Below are 18,050 nucleotides of genomic sequence, written 5' to 3' on the forward strand. Positions count from 1 at the left end.
AATTTTTTTTATTGCACACGTGAAAACTCATCATCTTCCTCCTTTCCCCCCTCTCTCTCTTCCTTTCTCCGCCTGCTTCTGTCCCTCTTTCCTGCATTTTTTCATTTGATTCGGCTGTCACCGTTTGACGAAAAAAAAAAAAATAATAATAATTTTTTATATAATTAAACTTGGGTGGTCTTTTCATCTACTCTAACCACCGAAGGCTCCCTAAAAAAAAAAAAAATTTTTTTTTTTTGCCATAAGTGGTAAAAATATTTCTTTCACCTTTGGGACGTCTTATCATTATTATCATAATTATTATTAACCGTTTTGTTCACGTGGTTTCTATGTCACAGAAATCGTCCTCGTTTTTTTTTTTTTTTTTTTTTTTTACGTGGTGGACGCGGATAATTTATGTAAGAGTTATTATAGATAATTTAACCGCGCTATCAAATCTCCCATTATCATCATTATCATCATCATCATCATCATTACAATAATTATATTATTATTATTATTATCATTGTGTTTTATTTATTTAATTTTTTTTTCAGGTTTTATAAAGAAGTCGACACGTTTTTAAGTACGGAACCGGAAAGTAAGTTATTATTATTATTATTATTTTGGGTTTTTGTTTCGTTTAGTTTTTTTTGGGGATACGACAAAGAAGAGAGAGAGGCAAAGAAAGTCGGAGAGAGATAGAGAGAGACAGAGAGTCAGAGAGTGACAGAGGGAGTCAGAGAGAGAGAAAACCACAAAAAATCGACTTCATTTTGTTTGTTTGTTTGTTACAGATAAACTGATATGCGTTCATTGCGTTCACGGGGTTAACCGTACCGGATACTACATATGTCGGTACATGATAGAAAAACTTAAATTTACACCAGAAGACGCGATCAAAGGTAAATAAAAAAAAAACGATTACCGGCGGTGTGGTCGGCAGTTGGCGGTATTGATAAGGCAAGTCGGGGGTGAAGGGTATGCATGCACCGTACGTAGAAGAAAACGCTTTTTTTGTGCGTGTTTTCCCAAACGGAAAAGGGTATCTTTTAAAAGTGACTGACCCCTTACAAATGGTGACGAATAATAATAATAATAATAAAATTTGCTCTAGTTCATCTCGTTCCTGTTTAATTCCTTCCGTCTTTAGGTCACCATTTGTAAAATGTCTTTCACTTTCTCATTTCACAACCATCACCACCATCACCATAATCATCATCATCATCATCATCAACGTCACCCGTACAATATTATTATCACGTTATAAATGATTTTATAATTCTTGGCTAATAATCTGTCGGGTTGTTTTTTTTTATTTTTTTTATTTTTTATTTTAATGGTTTTAATCGGATTGCGTTGATGTAATAAAAGCGTCAACGATAATTTAAATTATTTTACACACACACACACACAGGAAGCTCACAAAACTGTCAAAATAATTAATTACGTTTATTTTAAATGAGAATAATAAAGTATAGTCATTAAAAAAAAAAAAAATTCCCATCCATGTGCTTGTGCATGGAAATTGTTGTTTTTGTTGTTGTGGTTGTTGTGATTGTAGTAGTAAAGAAAATCTTTGTTGCGAAATTTTTTTTTTTTTATTTTTTTTATTAACCTTCGACTACTCGTTACTACTTTATTATTATTATGGCGGCTGCTCCTCTTTCCAGTAGTTTTTCAACATTTTTGTAATAATCATCCTAACAAACTCTCCACCATCTATCTATCTATCTCTCTCTCTCTTTTACATCTTTTTTCTTCTCTTTTTACTGATTTATTTGGTTACTTTGTAAAACAATTTTTTTTTTATTTCTCTCTTTAACTTTTTTAATACTACGGTGAATGTTTCCTTTTTTTTTTTTTTTTATTACGCATCATCCTGTCGTTGCTTGTCATTATTATCATTATCATCATCATCATCATCATCATTATTATTATTACAATTACTCATTATTAATCTTGGTTTTTTTTTTGGGGGGGGGGGCGGCATGCATGGAATAAATTAAACTTTTTTCTTTTTTTTTAAATTCATAATAATTTTTGAATGGGTTTAATGGCGTCATGACAGTCGTCGCGCGTCTGTGACGTCACGTAAAAGTAAAGTAAAAAAAAAATTTTTTTTTTTTTTTTTTTAGCTTTCGAATCGTCGAGAAAATGTAAAATGGAGAGAATGCATTTCGTTGATCATTTAAAAAGTTTAAATTCGTTATGAAAAATTTAAAAGAAATAATGACGAAGGTTACACAAAAAAACGATGACGACGACGACGACGACGACGACGTGACGAATCGTCAAAACCGGAAATGACGATGACGACGACAAAAAAGAAATTTAAAACGGAAACGAAATAAGGTATGATTTTTTTTATTATTATTATTATTTTTCTATTGGATGTGATTGTTTGTTGGAAAATTTTTGTGAGGAAATCCGTCACCTCCCCGTCACCCGTGGATGGATTGCGGTTGCGATTGTTGGTTGCGTGACGAAAAAAATTGTTGTGTTATAATAATAATAATAATAATAAAATTATTTTTTTATTGCCGTTTTTTATAATTTTTTTTCTTTTTTTTAAATAATTTTTTTTCCCTACGGTAATCACGCGGGATGCGCGTTTGTCGTTTGTTTTAAATAAAATTTTTTTTTAATTTTACGATTTTGTTTGTGGTTGTTTTGTTAACAAACAACCCAACAAAAATAAAAATTTTTATTAATTTTTTAAATACTTTCTCAACGTTCGAAAAATTTTTCTTTTTTATAAAAACAAAAAATTTTCTTGTCTGTTTGTTTATATTCGATGAATTCGGGGGAAAAAAAATTGAAAAATAATAACAAAACGATAATACTACCAACATGACAAAAAAAAAATAACAATAACAACAACACATGTCAAAAAAAGTTCGTGACGACATCATCATCGATAATAATATCGAAAAAATAATAATAATAATAAAAAAAAAAACAAAAAAAAAAAAAAAAAATTTCAAACGAGGAAAAATCATTGCCGACGACACCACCGCCTACACTCCGATTTTATCGCCTTGACCGCAACCGCCACAAACGTCACCACAAACGTCACCAACATCAATTTCAATAGTTTTTTTTTTTTCGTTTAAAAAAAAAAAGAAACAAAAAATGTTTTTTTTGATTTTTTCGGATTTAAAACAACAACAGTAATAATAAATAAATAAATAAAAAGAAAATGGCTGAAAATATAATGAAATCGACAAACGAAGGGTTGTTTTATAACGAAATGAAAACAAACATGGCACACAAATCGGAAAATTATTTGATAACATTTTATAAATTATTTAAATTTGAGGTTATATCATGGTGTAATTATTTTAAACTAGTTTTTCGAATAATACAAAATAATTGGTATTAATAATAATAATAATAATATTTATAATGATGATGAATCAATATAAATTTTTTCTCGTATTAATAATAATAATATAAAATTAAAATCATGTCCGTCATGTCCGGTGACGAGGAGAACAAGAAAAAGGTTGATGACGTCGGCGGCGTCGACGTTCGCGACGACGACGGTTTTTTTTCAACAAATAATCCGACGCTTGCGAAGAAAACATTTGGAAAAAAAAATCATAGGAAAAATAAAATCCCGGAAAATGTTTTGACGAAAATATGGGATGAAATAAATTTTGCAGAATATTTATTACTTAAATATTTAGAAGAAATAATGGAAAATTATGGGAAAACGGAAGAAAGTGATAAAAGGTTAACTCTTAGGGATTTATCGGATTTGATAAGGAGAGAAATAAAACATTTGAACAAAGTGAAGAAAAGTCGTGTCGTGAGCGTTTCCGGTAATTTCGTGACGTTTCAATCCGACGACGGTGAATTTTTAGTCACTCTCGTACCCGGAGAAGAATTACATAAAAATTTTCAAAATATTTTCTCATTATCAAATGTTAAACCTCGCTTTGCTAAACCCGTGCAAAGTCGCGAAAATTGTTATCGTACGTCGATGACGTCATCGACGTCGACGTCACCATCGACGGAATCAATTTATTACGATGCTTTATGCGATATTAAATCCGATATTAATTTATTAACGACGTCTATGACGAAATTACAACGAACATCTTCGGAAAATGATGAGTCGTCGTCGTCATCGTCGTCGTCGACGATGACGTCACAATCGGATATTGGTAAATCAATACACTGTTTATTAAAATATATATTTGCAACGACGATTGGAAAACTCGAAACCGGAAATACATCGACGATGTCATTATTCAAACGATAAAAAAAAATTTTTTTTTTTTTCTTGTGTGTTTTGTCACGCGACGCTCTCTTTAATGTCACCGGATGTGTACATATTTATTTTATTATTATTAAAAAAAAAAAAAAAATTATTTATTTAAATTTATTTATTTAAAAAAAAAATAAAATAAAGCAGAAGACGGAGCGAAACGATTATTTATATATATTTTAATAACTCGATGATGATACGACGATGCGCGACGCTTAAGGCGTCATCATTTTCAATTCAAGTTAGTCAAAAAAACAAAACAAGGTCAGAGTGGCGCTGTTAACAGGTCTGAGGGTTCAGGTATGAGAATGTTCATCAATGTCACTGAACACAATCAACCAATCAGAATAGGTAAAATCCCAATTACTTCGAGAACCGACATATTTGTGTGTGTGTGTGTGTGTGTTATTAACCGCCGCCACGTTTTGAGACGCAGATTGATTTAGTTTAATTTTTTTTTTTTTTTTTTTTTTTTACTCTATGAGCTTTTTAGTTTTTTTTTATGTTTTTTCATGTCCCCCCAATAAAAAAAAAAAAAAAACTTTAACGATTTTTTTTTAAAATGGTATAACGACTCCGATGTTTTCGTTTTAAGTATCGAAAGGGTTGTTGGTTGGTTGGTTGATTAGTTGACTAGTAAACGAAAAATCGATTGTTTCGAGTTATCGAAATTAATCGATTTTTTTTTTTCATACCTACGCCACTGTTTTGTAATAAAGATGACATGAAAGGTTTGACAAGTGACATTAAATATTAAATTTATAATCGGGTTGTTTTTTTTTTTTGGTGTTTTTAACGACTTTTATCCCTTATGAGCGTCATCATCGTCGTTATCGTGATTGCAATCGTCGTCGTCGTCGTCGTCGTCGTCACCATCATCGTCATCATCGTCACCGCCGCCGCCGCTGAATGAAGATATATACGTTTGAGATATTGTAGTGTTAAAAATGTCTCGGTTTTGCGTAACAATATCGTCAACACATGACAAATATCATCGTCGTCATCAACAACAACAACCACAATAACAAAATTATTTTTTATCACTGCCAACTTTTATCTAAAATCTTTTTTTTTTTAAACGGATGCAGTTCGTTTGTTTGTTTGTTTCGTTTTAATCTTTTCATTTATTTATTTTTTTTCAAAAAAAGGTTAATTTAATTAATTGCCCAAAAAGGTTTTTTCAAATCGTTTTCTGTCATGTTCTTTAAATCGTCTCATCCCCCCTTCCTCTTCCTCTTCCTCTCCTCCAGGGCTCCGACGATTGTTTTTGGCTCCTTTTTTATTGTCGTTTGTCGTTATTGCGTGCATAAATCAGATTTTTCTTTGTTTTCTGATGTGTTCTTTCTTTTTCTACTTCCAAGAAGTTGTTCTGTTGTCGTTTGTTAACGTATTGGTAAACGGTAGAAAAAAAATTTGATCGGTAATTATCCCGTTGTTACGTCATCAACTCGATCGAATCGTTGAAAAAGTTAACAAATTAAAAAAAAACAACGAGGATTAAAAGAGAGAGAAAGAGATGATGATGAGAGAGAGAGAGAGGTAGAAAAATTTAACCTCGGGTTACTTGCTACGTTCATATCGTCATTAAATTTCTTGTCAGTTTATGGACGTTTCTCATCACGTCTTCATTTTTTTTTTTTATTATGTTGGCGCTTCTGTTAATGGGATAGCGATAATTGTGCGAATTAATTTTTTGCTTAAAAACCATTGATATAAATTATTATTTACCCTTTTATTTATTTATTTATTTTTTTTATTTTTGTCATAGAGTAAAAATATTATGTATGAATAATAAACGGTAGGATTTTATAAATTTAGGGAAGTTTTCTCTCTCTCTCTCTCTTTTATTCCTTTTTTTTTCTTCTTTTCTCTCACTCTCTCTCTTTTTTGTTTCTGATTTTATCATTTGTTCTCTTTGCTCTCTTTTTTTATCGTTCTGTATTTTCTCTCTCTCTCCGTTCTAACTTTTTCTTTTTCTCTATCTCTATTTTCTCTTTTTATTTCCGTCTTTCTCTTCCTTTTCGGATATTTATTATTTTCTCCATTTGCTTTTCTTTCTTTCTCTGTCTCTTCTGCCTTTTTTTTTATTTCTGTATCTGTCTTCTCTTTCTCTCTCTTTTTTCCTTTCCTTTCCTTTTTTTTTTATTGTGTTTCTCCTCTCTCTCCCTTTTCTTTCTTTTTTTTTTGGTTTTATTTTACGTTTTACGTTTTCACTTTTAAGATTTATTAATAAAAAAAAAAAAATTTTATTGTTACGCCGCACATTTTTTTTTTTTTTACATCTCCAAAAACTAAATAGAATTTCATAGTTCATTCACGGAAATAAAACACAAAGAGAAAGGGGGGAGACGAGGAGACGGTGAGACTGGGTGACAAAAAAAAAGGTCACTAATAAAAAGTTAGTCATAACAATGGTGATGATGATGATGATGACGGTTATCAAATTACTTAAAAATTTAAAATCGGGTGGTCCGAAACACACACACACACAAAAAAAACGCGCCATTTTTATAATTTTTGATTTTCTCAACTCGTTTTGCCATCGTAAAAAAAAAATTATTAATAATAATAATAATAATAATAATAATAATAATAATAATAATAATTATTATTATTATTATTATTATTATAAATTTTTTAACGTAAAGTTTCAAAAATGAATGACGGATTCGAACGGATTTGTTAATTTTTTTTTTCTCTTAAATTTTTACTTTATTATTATTATTATTATTATTATTATTATTATTATTAAAAATTTTACATCGTTTCCGGTTATTTAAAAAGGAAACGAACGAGGGCGATGAGGTGATGTGTTTTAAAAAAAAAAAGGTACGAAAAATATTTTAGCGCCTAATTTAACGCCGTTCAGGTTTTTTTTTTTTTGGTTTTAAATCGATTTTTATTGTTTTTACGGTTTTGCAATTTAATTTTTTTTTTGGGTTGGCTCCCCTGCTGTGTTAAATTTTTATGTTTTCGAAAATGTTTCGCAGAATCATTCTTTGTAAAAGAAAAAAAAAAAAAAACGTTACGAAGTCATTTTTCCCGTATGCGAAGTATAACAATTTAATATGACGCAATAAATAAATCTCGATCGATATATTTTTTTTTAATCGAAATATATATATTAATCGAAACGAACCGCCATATTGAATTTTTCATCCACGTGTTTTAACAACAACAACCAACACCGCAATCGCATTCGTTATTGATGGAAAAATTTTTATTTAGAAAATGGAATATTTGATTTTGGAAAAAAAAAAAAAATTGAAAAATAGAATAAGGAAACGGAATGAGGGAAAAAGGAAGAAGGAAAAAATTTTCCGAAATGAAAAATTCTAGAAAAAAAAACAATAAAAAGAAGAAAAAAAAATTGTTTTTTTTTTTTTATTATCTACTGCACATAGTCAGTTGAATTTGATTTTGTGTGGTTTGTCTGCAGGGTGAAAAAAAAAAAATTTTCATTTTTTTTTCCGGAAAATTTTATCAGTCGAACGCCGGCAACCGTTCGGAAAAGTCAACAAACGAAAAAAATTTTTTTTGTTTTTATTACGAACGAAACGATCGCGTGTGAATTTTTTTATTAATTATATATCGTTGTCGTTTTGTGATTGTTATTACGACGTGTTTTGTTATTGTTTGCAAGAAGAAGTAGAAGCAGAAGACAACCACCAAGAGATTTCAATGTCTTCGTCTTAGCAGACGACACATGTTCGACTTCGTTACCAGGTAAGATCGTTCATTTTTTTTTTTTTTCCAGTCGTAAAATCTGGAGCGTAAAAAATCTTTTCATTTGATTATGTTTGTTTCCCACTTTCCCTCCCTCCCCCCGCGCTAGAATCGAACCGTAACAAACAACAAAAAAATTTTTTATTTTTTTGCGTTGGCGATCCTGTTGTCGCTGTGAGTTTTGTCAAATCCGGATGAAACGAAAAGTCTCAGCTTGAATTCATAAAAAAAAAAAAAAAATTAATTAATTTTTTTATTCGAAGGTGTACATATTTCACGGCGCCAATACTACCAACTTAAAGTCGTAAACTTTTTTTTTTTGCGTTTGTGTTGACACTTGTCTCTCTCTCTCTCTCCCCACCCCCCGTTTTTTTATTATCCGACGTACAAAAACAATTCGAGAAGATTATTTGATTGTTTTAAAAACGCCGCGTTTTTTTTGTCCCCCCCCTCTTCTCCCCTTGGAATTCTTTAAGGATGAACAACTACAATCGTTTGTCGAAAGGAAAACAAACATATTCGAGATTGTTCTAGAAAATTCTTTCGTATTTTATTGAAAAAAAAAAAACTTTTGAATGAGAAAAAAAATCGTTAAAAATAATTTTTAAAAAAATACTAAAAAAATTTCGCATTCTCGCGTGAATGTTTGTGCGTGGGTACGTGCGTGCGTGCGTGTGTGTGGCGGTTTTTGAAATTTAAAAAAAAGGTAAAAACTATTTTCAAATCGGTGGTACTCTTTTATTTAAAAAAAAATCCGCCTACAAATTATTTTTCGCACCTTTTCCCAATCCGTGTATTAAATTGTTTAACCGAAAATTTTTTTTTGGTAAAAAAAAACAAAAAAAATCACACCCGCCCCCCTTCTCACCTTCCTCTTCTTTTCTTTTTCCAATCAATGAAAGCATAATACTGCAATTTTTTTGTGAACATTTCTATCATTATTATTATTATTTTATACCATTGAAAAAAAAAAAACAGGTATTGAAATTTTTTTGACGGGTAAAAAAAAATAAAGACAAGACGCAAGTTTTCCTTTTTTTTCTTTTGTTTTATTCAAAAGAGAAGAAAAAAAAAGTTGGCAGCAATTGTAAAACTTAAAAAAAAATAAAGGACGACAGTTACGGTGACAGTTGGTGATTTTTTTTAAAAAAAAAGAGAATTATTAAGTCACCAAGTTTCTTTTGGTCGTCACGTCGTTTTAATTTATTATTAAATATTTTCAGGTACGAATTTTTACTTTTTTTTCAATGAGTAACCCCCCCCCCCCAAAAAAAAAAAAAAAAAAAAAAAACAAAATTTTTTAAACGCGTATTGAACGTTTTCTTAGAAAAAAAATTTTTTTTTATTTTTATTGGGTTGTCACTCTTGAATCGATCATTGTAGAACAACACTTGAGAGAGAAAGAGAGAGAAACGTGGGGTGACATATTGGGTGACACGTTAAATCCTCTTTCGTGTATTTCTTAGGGTAATTTAAATTTAAGTAAAAAGTCATACCGACACCACCGCAACCCCCACCCCCACTCCCACAACCACCGCCGCATTTTTTATTTGACAACAGGTAAAAATTAAAGTAGGTACCTACCTATTTACCTACCTACCTACCACGTACCTCTATCCATGAGCCCCTGACATCTAAATATAATTCACTTTTAACGGTTACTTTACACTTGTATCCACCCTCCCCTCCCCAAAACGGTTTCATTTCTTTTTATTTCGTTTTCACTTTTTTTTCCTTCTCTCTTTTTTATTATTTCCTGTCCTTTTCCTTCAGGTATTTCAAACTAAAAAAAAAAAATTCATTTGTAATAGTTTCCGCTCTTGTTTTGTCTTCTTACCCGATTTCCAAATGATTGCATTTGTGAAAAACATTTTTTTTTCTTTTTTTTTTATTTATGAGTGAATAACTTTTTTACCCCTCCCCTCCTCCCTCTGAGCTCCTACTTCTCCTCCCTCTCATTTCACACACAAAAGAATTTTTTTTCCTCTTCTCTTTAAGGTCATTTATTTCCCTGCGTAAAACAGAAAGAGAGAGAGAGAGAGAGAGGCAAACAACACGACTTTATCAAATTGACCGTGAACATATTCTATGATGACGTCACATAACAAGTACTTCCGTTTCGTATTGTAAAACCGACGAATCAAACCGACGTAGTTATTATTAATATTTTCACGTTAATAATATCGTATATCGTATCGAAAATAAATAAATTCCAATCGATTATCTCGATATATTCGCGTGGAATCGATACGAGTTTGTTGTTGTTGTTTAGCAATTCAATCCGTTTTTTCTCTACCTACCTTCTTCTTTTGTGTGCGTGCGTGCGTAATCTTAACAAACGAATCTTTTATTATTATTATTCGTTTAAATATAATATTAATTATAAAAGTTTTTTTTTTTTTTTATTTATAACAACCGTTTTTTGAATAATTATAGACTATAAAAAAAAAATATAGACCAATAGGAAAAAAAAATTTGATGATAATAATAATAATAAAAAACAATTCAAATAAAAATGATTTCTCTCTCCGCTTTTTAATTATAATTAAATTGAGTTCGACTGTTAAAATTTAATTTGTTTGTGGTCACTTTTTTTTTTTTTTTTCTATGGAACGCATGGAATTCCATGAAGATGGTGGGGCAGGGAGGGGAGGAGATCGGTTGGAAAGGAGGAGGAGGAGAGAGACTTGAAAAAAAAAAATTATTATTACGTTTATTATTTATCCGATTGATTTTTGTTTTTTTTTATCGTTATCAGAAGAACGTTAACTCACTGGAATTATTTTAATTTCTTCAATATTCACTAGAGAAACTGTTGATAAAATGACGAGAGGAAGGGGGGAGGGAGGGGGGAAAAAGTTTCAGGATAATTTTTCATATTCAGAGACGCGACACACAAAAAAATCATTTTTTTTTGTAAAATTTTTTTTGACTAAAACATTTAATAATAATGTTAACCATTTTGATTCCAGCTGTGTGACGTTCAGACAAAAAAAAAAACTGTTTAGTTCATGGAATGATGACGTAAGCAAAAAAAAAAGAAAAAAATTAATATAAAAGTCATAGAGAAAAATTATGTACAATCACGTTCTTTACTCTCTTTTTTATTAAAAATTTGCATAAAAGTATATTATCGATTACTATTATTTAAAATCCACCACGATTCGATGATGATAACAAACAACAACAACAAAAAATGATAACAAACAACCACAAAAATGATAATGATAACCAAAAAAAAAATGCTGGAATTATTATATATATGTAAGTACGTAAAGATAAGAGAAACTAAAAAAAAAAAAAATTTTTTTTCATTTTGAAAATGTTATGAAAAAAGAGAGGAGAGGGGGAGAGGAAGAAAGAGTGAGAAGGAGAAAGAAAGTTGTAAAGAATTCGTGAGGGAAAGAGAGAGAGAGAGAAAGAGTACGTAGAAAGAAGTCAAAAAAAAAAAAAAAATTGAAAAAGGAAGTCAATCCCGCAAAAATGAAAAAAAAAAAAAAAACGGGAAGAAGGGGGGGAAGAAAAGGAAAAACGAAAGAAGGAAAAAGAGAAAGAGAGAGAAAGGGGGAGGGGATAAAGGTAAATGAAATCTTTTCTGAAAAATAAAATTTCCAGAAAAAAAAAAGAAAAGCTTAAAAAAAAAATTGTAAGAGATAGAAAAAGGATTACTATCGAGATAAAAAAAAAAAAAAATTTCTTTCAAATGAAAATATGGAATGATAATAATAATAATAATAATAATAATAATAATAATAATAATAATAATAATTTTTTTTTGCGTGTAAAAATGATTACTTATCGAGGTTATTGACCTTTTTACGTTATTTAAATGATAAGAAGAATACGGTGAAAGTTAAAAATTAAATAAGTGATAAAAAAAATAAAATGGAACGACACACTGGAAATGAAAGAATTTAAACGAACAGAAAAAGAATTGTGAGTGACGTCATCATTTAAAAATCAAAATCGTCTGCTTGTTTGTTTACGTTTTGATTTATCTAAAAAAAAATTATTTTTTTTTTTTTAAATTAAAATACGCGCGGTTTTTCATTCTTTTCGATTTCTTTTCTTCTACTTTTTTTTATATCACTCTTCTTCCACGTCGTGTTTCTTCCACGTTTCACGTGTCACCAGATTATGAAATCAGATACGATTTCATTCCGAATTTCCAGTTTTTATTCCGAATCCATCCATCCTTCTCCTTCCCCCTCATAATTTCATTCTTTCCGTTTTTACCGAACACTGTCGACTGGAACCAACTGGAATTTTATTTTATTTTATTTTTTCAAATTAATTATTCTCCAGTTAATTTAATTGATTATAATTTAAAAATTATCTGGAATGTGTTGCGTTGAAAATAATGTCAGTTTTTTTTTTTTTTTTTAAATTTATTTAATAAGTTTTGATTTAATTATAATTTTTATCTCTTTAACATGTGTATAGATAACACAGACTCGATGATGGTGGGCATTTCATTTATTTCTAAAACCACGACTTGATTTATTTATAACTGGAGAAATTTTTTTTTGTATTTAACCCGGTTTTCTTCCAATTTTATTTGTTTACTTTTTTCCATAATCATCTGATAAATAACAAAAATTTGATAAGAAAGGTTTTATTGATTTTTTTATTTAATTTTATTTATTTTGTATAATTTAATTATCGATCGATCGATTATTACTATTATTATTATTATTATTAATTAATTTTGTAGCGAATCGATAGCGAAAATTTTTAAATGATGATTTCATTCGGTGATAAATTCGTACTTATGACGTCACGTTACGTTTTCTAAAAATTATTTTCGCGCCTTTTTTTTTTTTTTTAAATTTTTCATATTAAATGAATTAAAATTAGGACACGACAGGAATTTTTTTCTTTGGGAAACAAAGGTAAAAAAGTGGAAATAGAAAACGAAATAAAAATTAAATCCTCCCCAAAACGTGACATTAAAAAAAAAAAAAAGGGAAATGAAAACCTTTTACGTTTTTCGAAAAGGTCGAATTTAATTTACAAAAAAAAAATGGCGGAACTGGAGAAAAATTCTCCAGTCGATTAAAAAAAAAAAAAAAAAATTGATAGTGGTGTTAGAAATTTATTCAAATTGATTTCTCTTTTTCTTTCTCTTTTATTTGATTTTAAATATTTAAATTTATAAAATAATAATAATAATAATAATAATAATGATAAAAAAGTCGTGGGAGTAGTTAGACGATGTGGCGGCGGATCGGGATTTTAAATATAAAACCACGTGATTCAAACTGCAGCATTTATAATAATATTTACAATGATTTTAAAAACGAAAATTATGGGCGTCTGCCATTGTTTTACATTAATTTATTACTGTGGTTTCTTCTTCCACTTTTTTTTTATTTTATTTTATTTCTATTTCATTTAAAAATAATAATAATTATTTTATCTATTTTGGATTTTTTTTTGTGTTTGTTTGTTTGTTTCTTTGGTTGGTTGATGATTTTCTTGGAAAATTTAATGTTTTGTCGTCCTCGTCGTCGTCGTCTGCTACGGCGCCAATTTTTTTTTTTTAGTTCTTCTTCTTTCTTTTTATTTTGTATAATAATTTCACGTATCGATTCAGGCGTCGTCGACTTATAATAATAATAATGATAATACATGCAATTGGCAAAATGTTTGTTCCCAACTATGGGCAGACGACAACCGAACCCATTTTTTTTTAATTTTTAATAATAATTAAAAATTTACGCAAAAAATTTTCTCGTCATTTTTCTAATCATTCTTTTCAATTTCTTAGAAAATTTTATTATTATTATTATTATTATTATTATTATTATTATTATTATTACTATTTATTTTGCGTTACGTACGATTGATTAACTCGTGACTAATTTTCCAGGTTTTCTAATTATTTAAATGATGATGATGATGATGATACATATCGCACGCGTGACTAAAATCGTTCGAATTCGTCTTTTATCACTTCGAAGAAAAGAAAAAAAAATATACATTTGTCGTGTAAATAGATTGAATGAATCGATACGAATTATTTCTACGTTCGAAAGAGGATAATAATAATAATAATGATGATGATAAAAATAACTTTCGTTCAAACGGAAATTTAAAAAAAATTTTTATCTTGCGTTTATACATACGAATAAAAATTTCGCGGTTAAATTCGGAAAAAGAATGACGTCATAACGACAAAGGAAATTATTTCCAGAGTTTGGAGAAAAACGACGACGACGACGATGATGATAATAAAATTAGTTACGGTTAAAAAATTATTTCTCCAGTTAAAATTCCAGTAAAAAAAAAAAAAAAAACATTTTGATAGCTAATTAAAAACTTGAGGAAAAAAAAAACTACTTTTACTTGATATTGAATTATTATTACGAGACGACATTAAAAACTTTTTAAAAAAATTGTGTCGACTCTTAAAAACAAACAAACGAACAAACAAACAAACAAACGAACAAACAAACAAACAAACAAACAAACGTTACACACGAATAAAAAAAAACAATTCTTCGATTTCACTTTGTTTCAAACAATATTATCATTATTATTATTCCTCTTCATGAGAATTTAATCGAAAAAAAAAAAAAATTCATATACTTTCATCGTGGCAGTAGAATATCAAAAAAAAAAAAATTTATTTTGCCACTACGAATATTCTAATAATAATAATTAAATAAAGAGTATTGATGTTTTTTTTTGTACAAGAGATGCCGAATACATATCGACGTGTCAGAAGAAAAATAATAATAATAATAATAATAATAAATGCGTATAAACAACAAACGGAGGACATTTTTTTTTTGTTTTGTTTCTTAATAAAAAGTTAAACAAACAGGTTTAAATAATCAAAGTCTACTTACGTTTTTATTATCTAATAGAAAAATATTATTTACACGACAAAAAAAAAATCGAAGGAAAAGGTGTTAATTAAAAAAAAAAAAAAAATTATTCGTAACATTTAAATGATGGCGGCGTCGACGACGACGACGGTGACGTCGGTGACGTCGATGACGTCAATGACGACTGTGACGGTCGTCGTCGATTGCGTCGGTGTCGTTATCGACGATACGTTTAAGGTATCTCGTAGGTGTTAAAGGCAAAAAAAAAAACATGGCGGTGGTAAAGAAGGAGGCGGAGGTCAAATGTTTACCACACGAAGACGACGACGATGATGATGATGATAATAATAATGATAATAATAATAATGAAGAAATCAAATTAAAATAATTAAGAACATCGATTCTTTTTGTTTTTTTGTTGTTTTAATTTCATTTTTCTTTTTTTTTACGCAATCGTCAGGTGTTAATTAATTATTATTATTATCATTATTATTATTAAAAAATGAAAGAGGAAGAAAAAAAATAGAAAATTCGACCTTTTGATCTTTTGACCCCTTTTTTTCTTTTAAAAAGTAAAATTCGGTTAATTTTATTTTTAATTTTTTAAAAATTATTATTATTATTATTATATCGGAGACTGTTGTTGTTGTTTGTTATTTTATTATGTTTGTAGGCGTGTGGTGGATTGTTTTGTTTTGTTTTTTCATAAATAATAATAATAATAATAATAAATGAATAAATTTCTTTTTAAGTAGAAGACCATAATTTTTAATTTTATTATTATTATTATTTATTTTATTTTGGGGGTGGAGTGTGAGTGGGGGGCGGGTGAAAGGGTGGGAGAAAGGGTGTATTATATATTCCTTCCCTTTTCCCACTTTTTCGATTTTTTTTATTGATTTTTAAATGGATGAAATGGTGGCAACAATGATTTTATTGTCGACGTAATTGCCCCACCTTTACGATTTCTCTATCCCGACGTTTTATCCCGTTTTTCCCTCTTCCAGAACATCTTCCCGTTTTGGTAAGAAACTTTTTTTTTCCTTCGGAAAATTACGATTATGTTTGATCGATCCTCAAAAGAAAAAAAAAACAAGTGTAAATTTTATGTTTATGTTTATTTTATTATGTTTTATATGAAAAATTTTTTTATGTTTTTCTTTTTTTTTTTTTCTATTACCAAATTTATTGCGACCGCATTCTTTTTAATAAAACAACAACAACCACAACCGCAACAACAACAACAACAAATTTTATACTTTTTTAAACGATTTTCACGGAAATGCCAACTTATTAAAAAAAACATACGTTTACCTTACGGTAAATTTTCCCCTCTCCTCCCACCTCAAAATCCTTCGTCCGAATATATAATTTTATTTATAATATAATAAAATTATACTCGCGCACGCACTCACGCACGCACGCATTATATTATATACATATACGTAAATAAATTTGATTTTTAACGAGTTTGTCGTCGTTTGTCGTTTGTCGTTTGTATAAAAAAAAAAATATTTTTCGATTATTTAATTTAAATTGACCGGTTCGACTAATAAAAAAAAATCTTTTTTTTTAACTATAAAAATTTTTTCCATCGTTCGTTTCTTCTTCTTTTCCCATAAATTTGTTATACTACGCACATTACGCATCTCACATACACGCATATTTTATACAAATAATAATAATAATGATAATAATAAATGCATGCATGCATGAAATTATTATTATTAACCTTTTGCAAAATGTCATAAAAACATTTTTTTCTCTCCCTCTCTCTCTCTTTTTTTCTTTAATTAAACGTCAGGTCCATTAGTATACCTTATTATTATCATCATCATCATCATTATTATTATTATCATTATCGCCATAACTTTTATAAAATGTGCATTCTCGTACGAGTAATATTATTATTATTTATCTTTTGCATTAATTATTTTTTAACCTAATGGAAAAATGCAACAAAAAATTTTTTTTTTCAACGTAACATTATCATCATCATCATCATCATTATTATTATTATTATTATCATTATTATTATTATTATTATTATTATTATGGTAGTCGTACGAACGCGTAAAGGTTATCGGCGTAAATTTATACAACGCGAATGATCACACGCAGCGTTTATAAAAAATAATTTTTTTTTTTATTCTCCAAGTAAATTTACATTTATTTAATTGACTATGTTGTTGTTGTTGTTCTTCTTCTTCTTGGTTGTTGTTTTGGTTGTTGTTGCGGTTGTTATACCAAATGAAAATATAAACGATAATGATGATTATATTTATATATTTATATATATATTTATAAAATTGCTTAAGCGATACTGATAAGATTATAATTTAATTTGTTTGTCGTTTCATTAAACCTGTCATAACAACAACAACAACGACGACGACGACGACGACGACGATGATGATGATAATGATGATCATGATGATCAAGATGATGATAATAATGATGATGATAAAAACTCACACACGAGGAAAATTACCGTAATTATTATAATAAAAGAGAGTATAAATTATTATTTTTTATTACGTAATTTTTTTTTTTTATCTTTTGCTGGGTTGGGTTAATTGATTTGTTTCTCTCTCTCTCTCTCTCAATTCGGACGCCATATTTATTATTAAATTATAATATACCATCATTTTTTTTTTAACGCGCGTTATATTATTATTATTAAGAACGTTTATCGGCATTACAAGGAGGAAAAGAATAAATAAAAAGTTTTGTGAGAATTCGTTTCATGCGTTTTTAAAACTTCGCGCGGTTTTGTAAGAATTCGCGTGCGTTTTTAAATAAATAATTAAAAGGATTTAAATTTTTTTCGATGAAAAAACGCGCGTAAAAAAAAATTTTTTACGCGGTGCCAAACGAAACAAATAACAATTTTCACGTTTAATAAATATTTTTGTATTTTTTTTTTCTTGCTACGCCGCGTGATTTAATTACTAAATTTACTTTAACGCGCGCGTTTTTTTTTCAGTCGTGCGTTTTTAATAAATAAGTAATTAAAAGGATTAAAATTTTATTTTTGGTGGAAAAAACGCGCGTAAAAAAAATTTTACGCGGTGGCAAACGTAACAAATAACAATTTTCAAGTTTATTATTTTTGTATTTTTTTTTCTCGCCACGCCGCGTGATTTAATTATTAAATTTACTTTAACGCCCGCGTTTTTGTTGTTGTAGTCGTGACTTTAGATAAAAAAAAAAATTAAAAACGCGCGAGTTATAAA

At 28.7% G+C, this 18,050-nt stretch overlaps 2 protein-coding genes across 2 annotated transcripts; both read left to right on the forward strand.

Annotated features, from left to right (window-relative positions):
* Positions 1–329: 329 nt before the first annotated feature.
* Phum_PHUM512120 (mRNA capping enzyme, putative) lies at positions 330–892 on the forward strand (the record flags this gene model as incomplete). Its single annotated transcript, XM_002431052.1, has 3 exons — positions 330–349; positions 537–580; positions 777–892. 3 exons carry the CDS (start codon positions 330–332, stop codon positions 890–892), a joined length of 180 nt encoding a protein of 59 aa, XP_002431097.1.
* A 2,556-nt stretch (positions 893–3,448) lies between these two features.
* On the forward strand, positions 3,449–5,672 carry Phum_PHUM512130 (uncharacterized protein; the record flags this gene model as incomplete). Its single annotated transcript, XM_002431053.1, has 3 exons — positions 3,449–4,059; positions 4,476–4,606; positions 5,506–5,672. 3 exons carry the CDS (start codon positions 3,449–3,451, stop codon positions 5,670–5,672), a joined length of 909 nt encoding a protein of 302 aa, XP_002431098.1.
* Between the last annotated feature and the right edge of the window lie 12,378 nt (positions 5,673–18,050).

Source organism: Pediculus humanus, genomic scaffold (assembly GCF_000006295.1).
Source record: "Pediculus humanus corporis 1103172108281 genomic scaffold, whole genome shotgun sequence".
Classification (NCBI taxonomy): Eukaryota; Metazoa; Arthropoda; class Insecta; order Psocodea; family Pediculidae; genus Pediculus; species Pediculus humanus.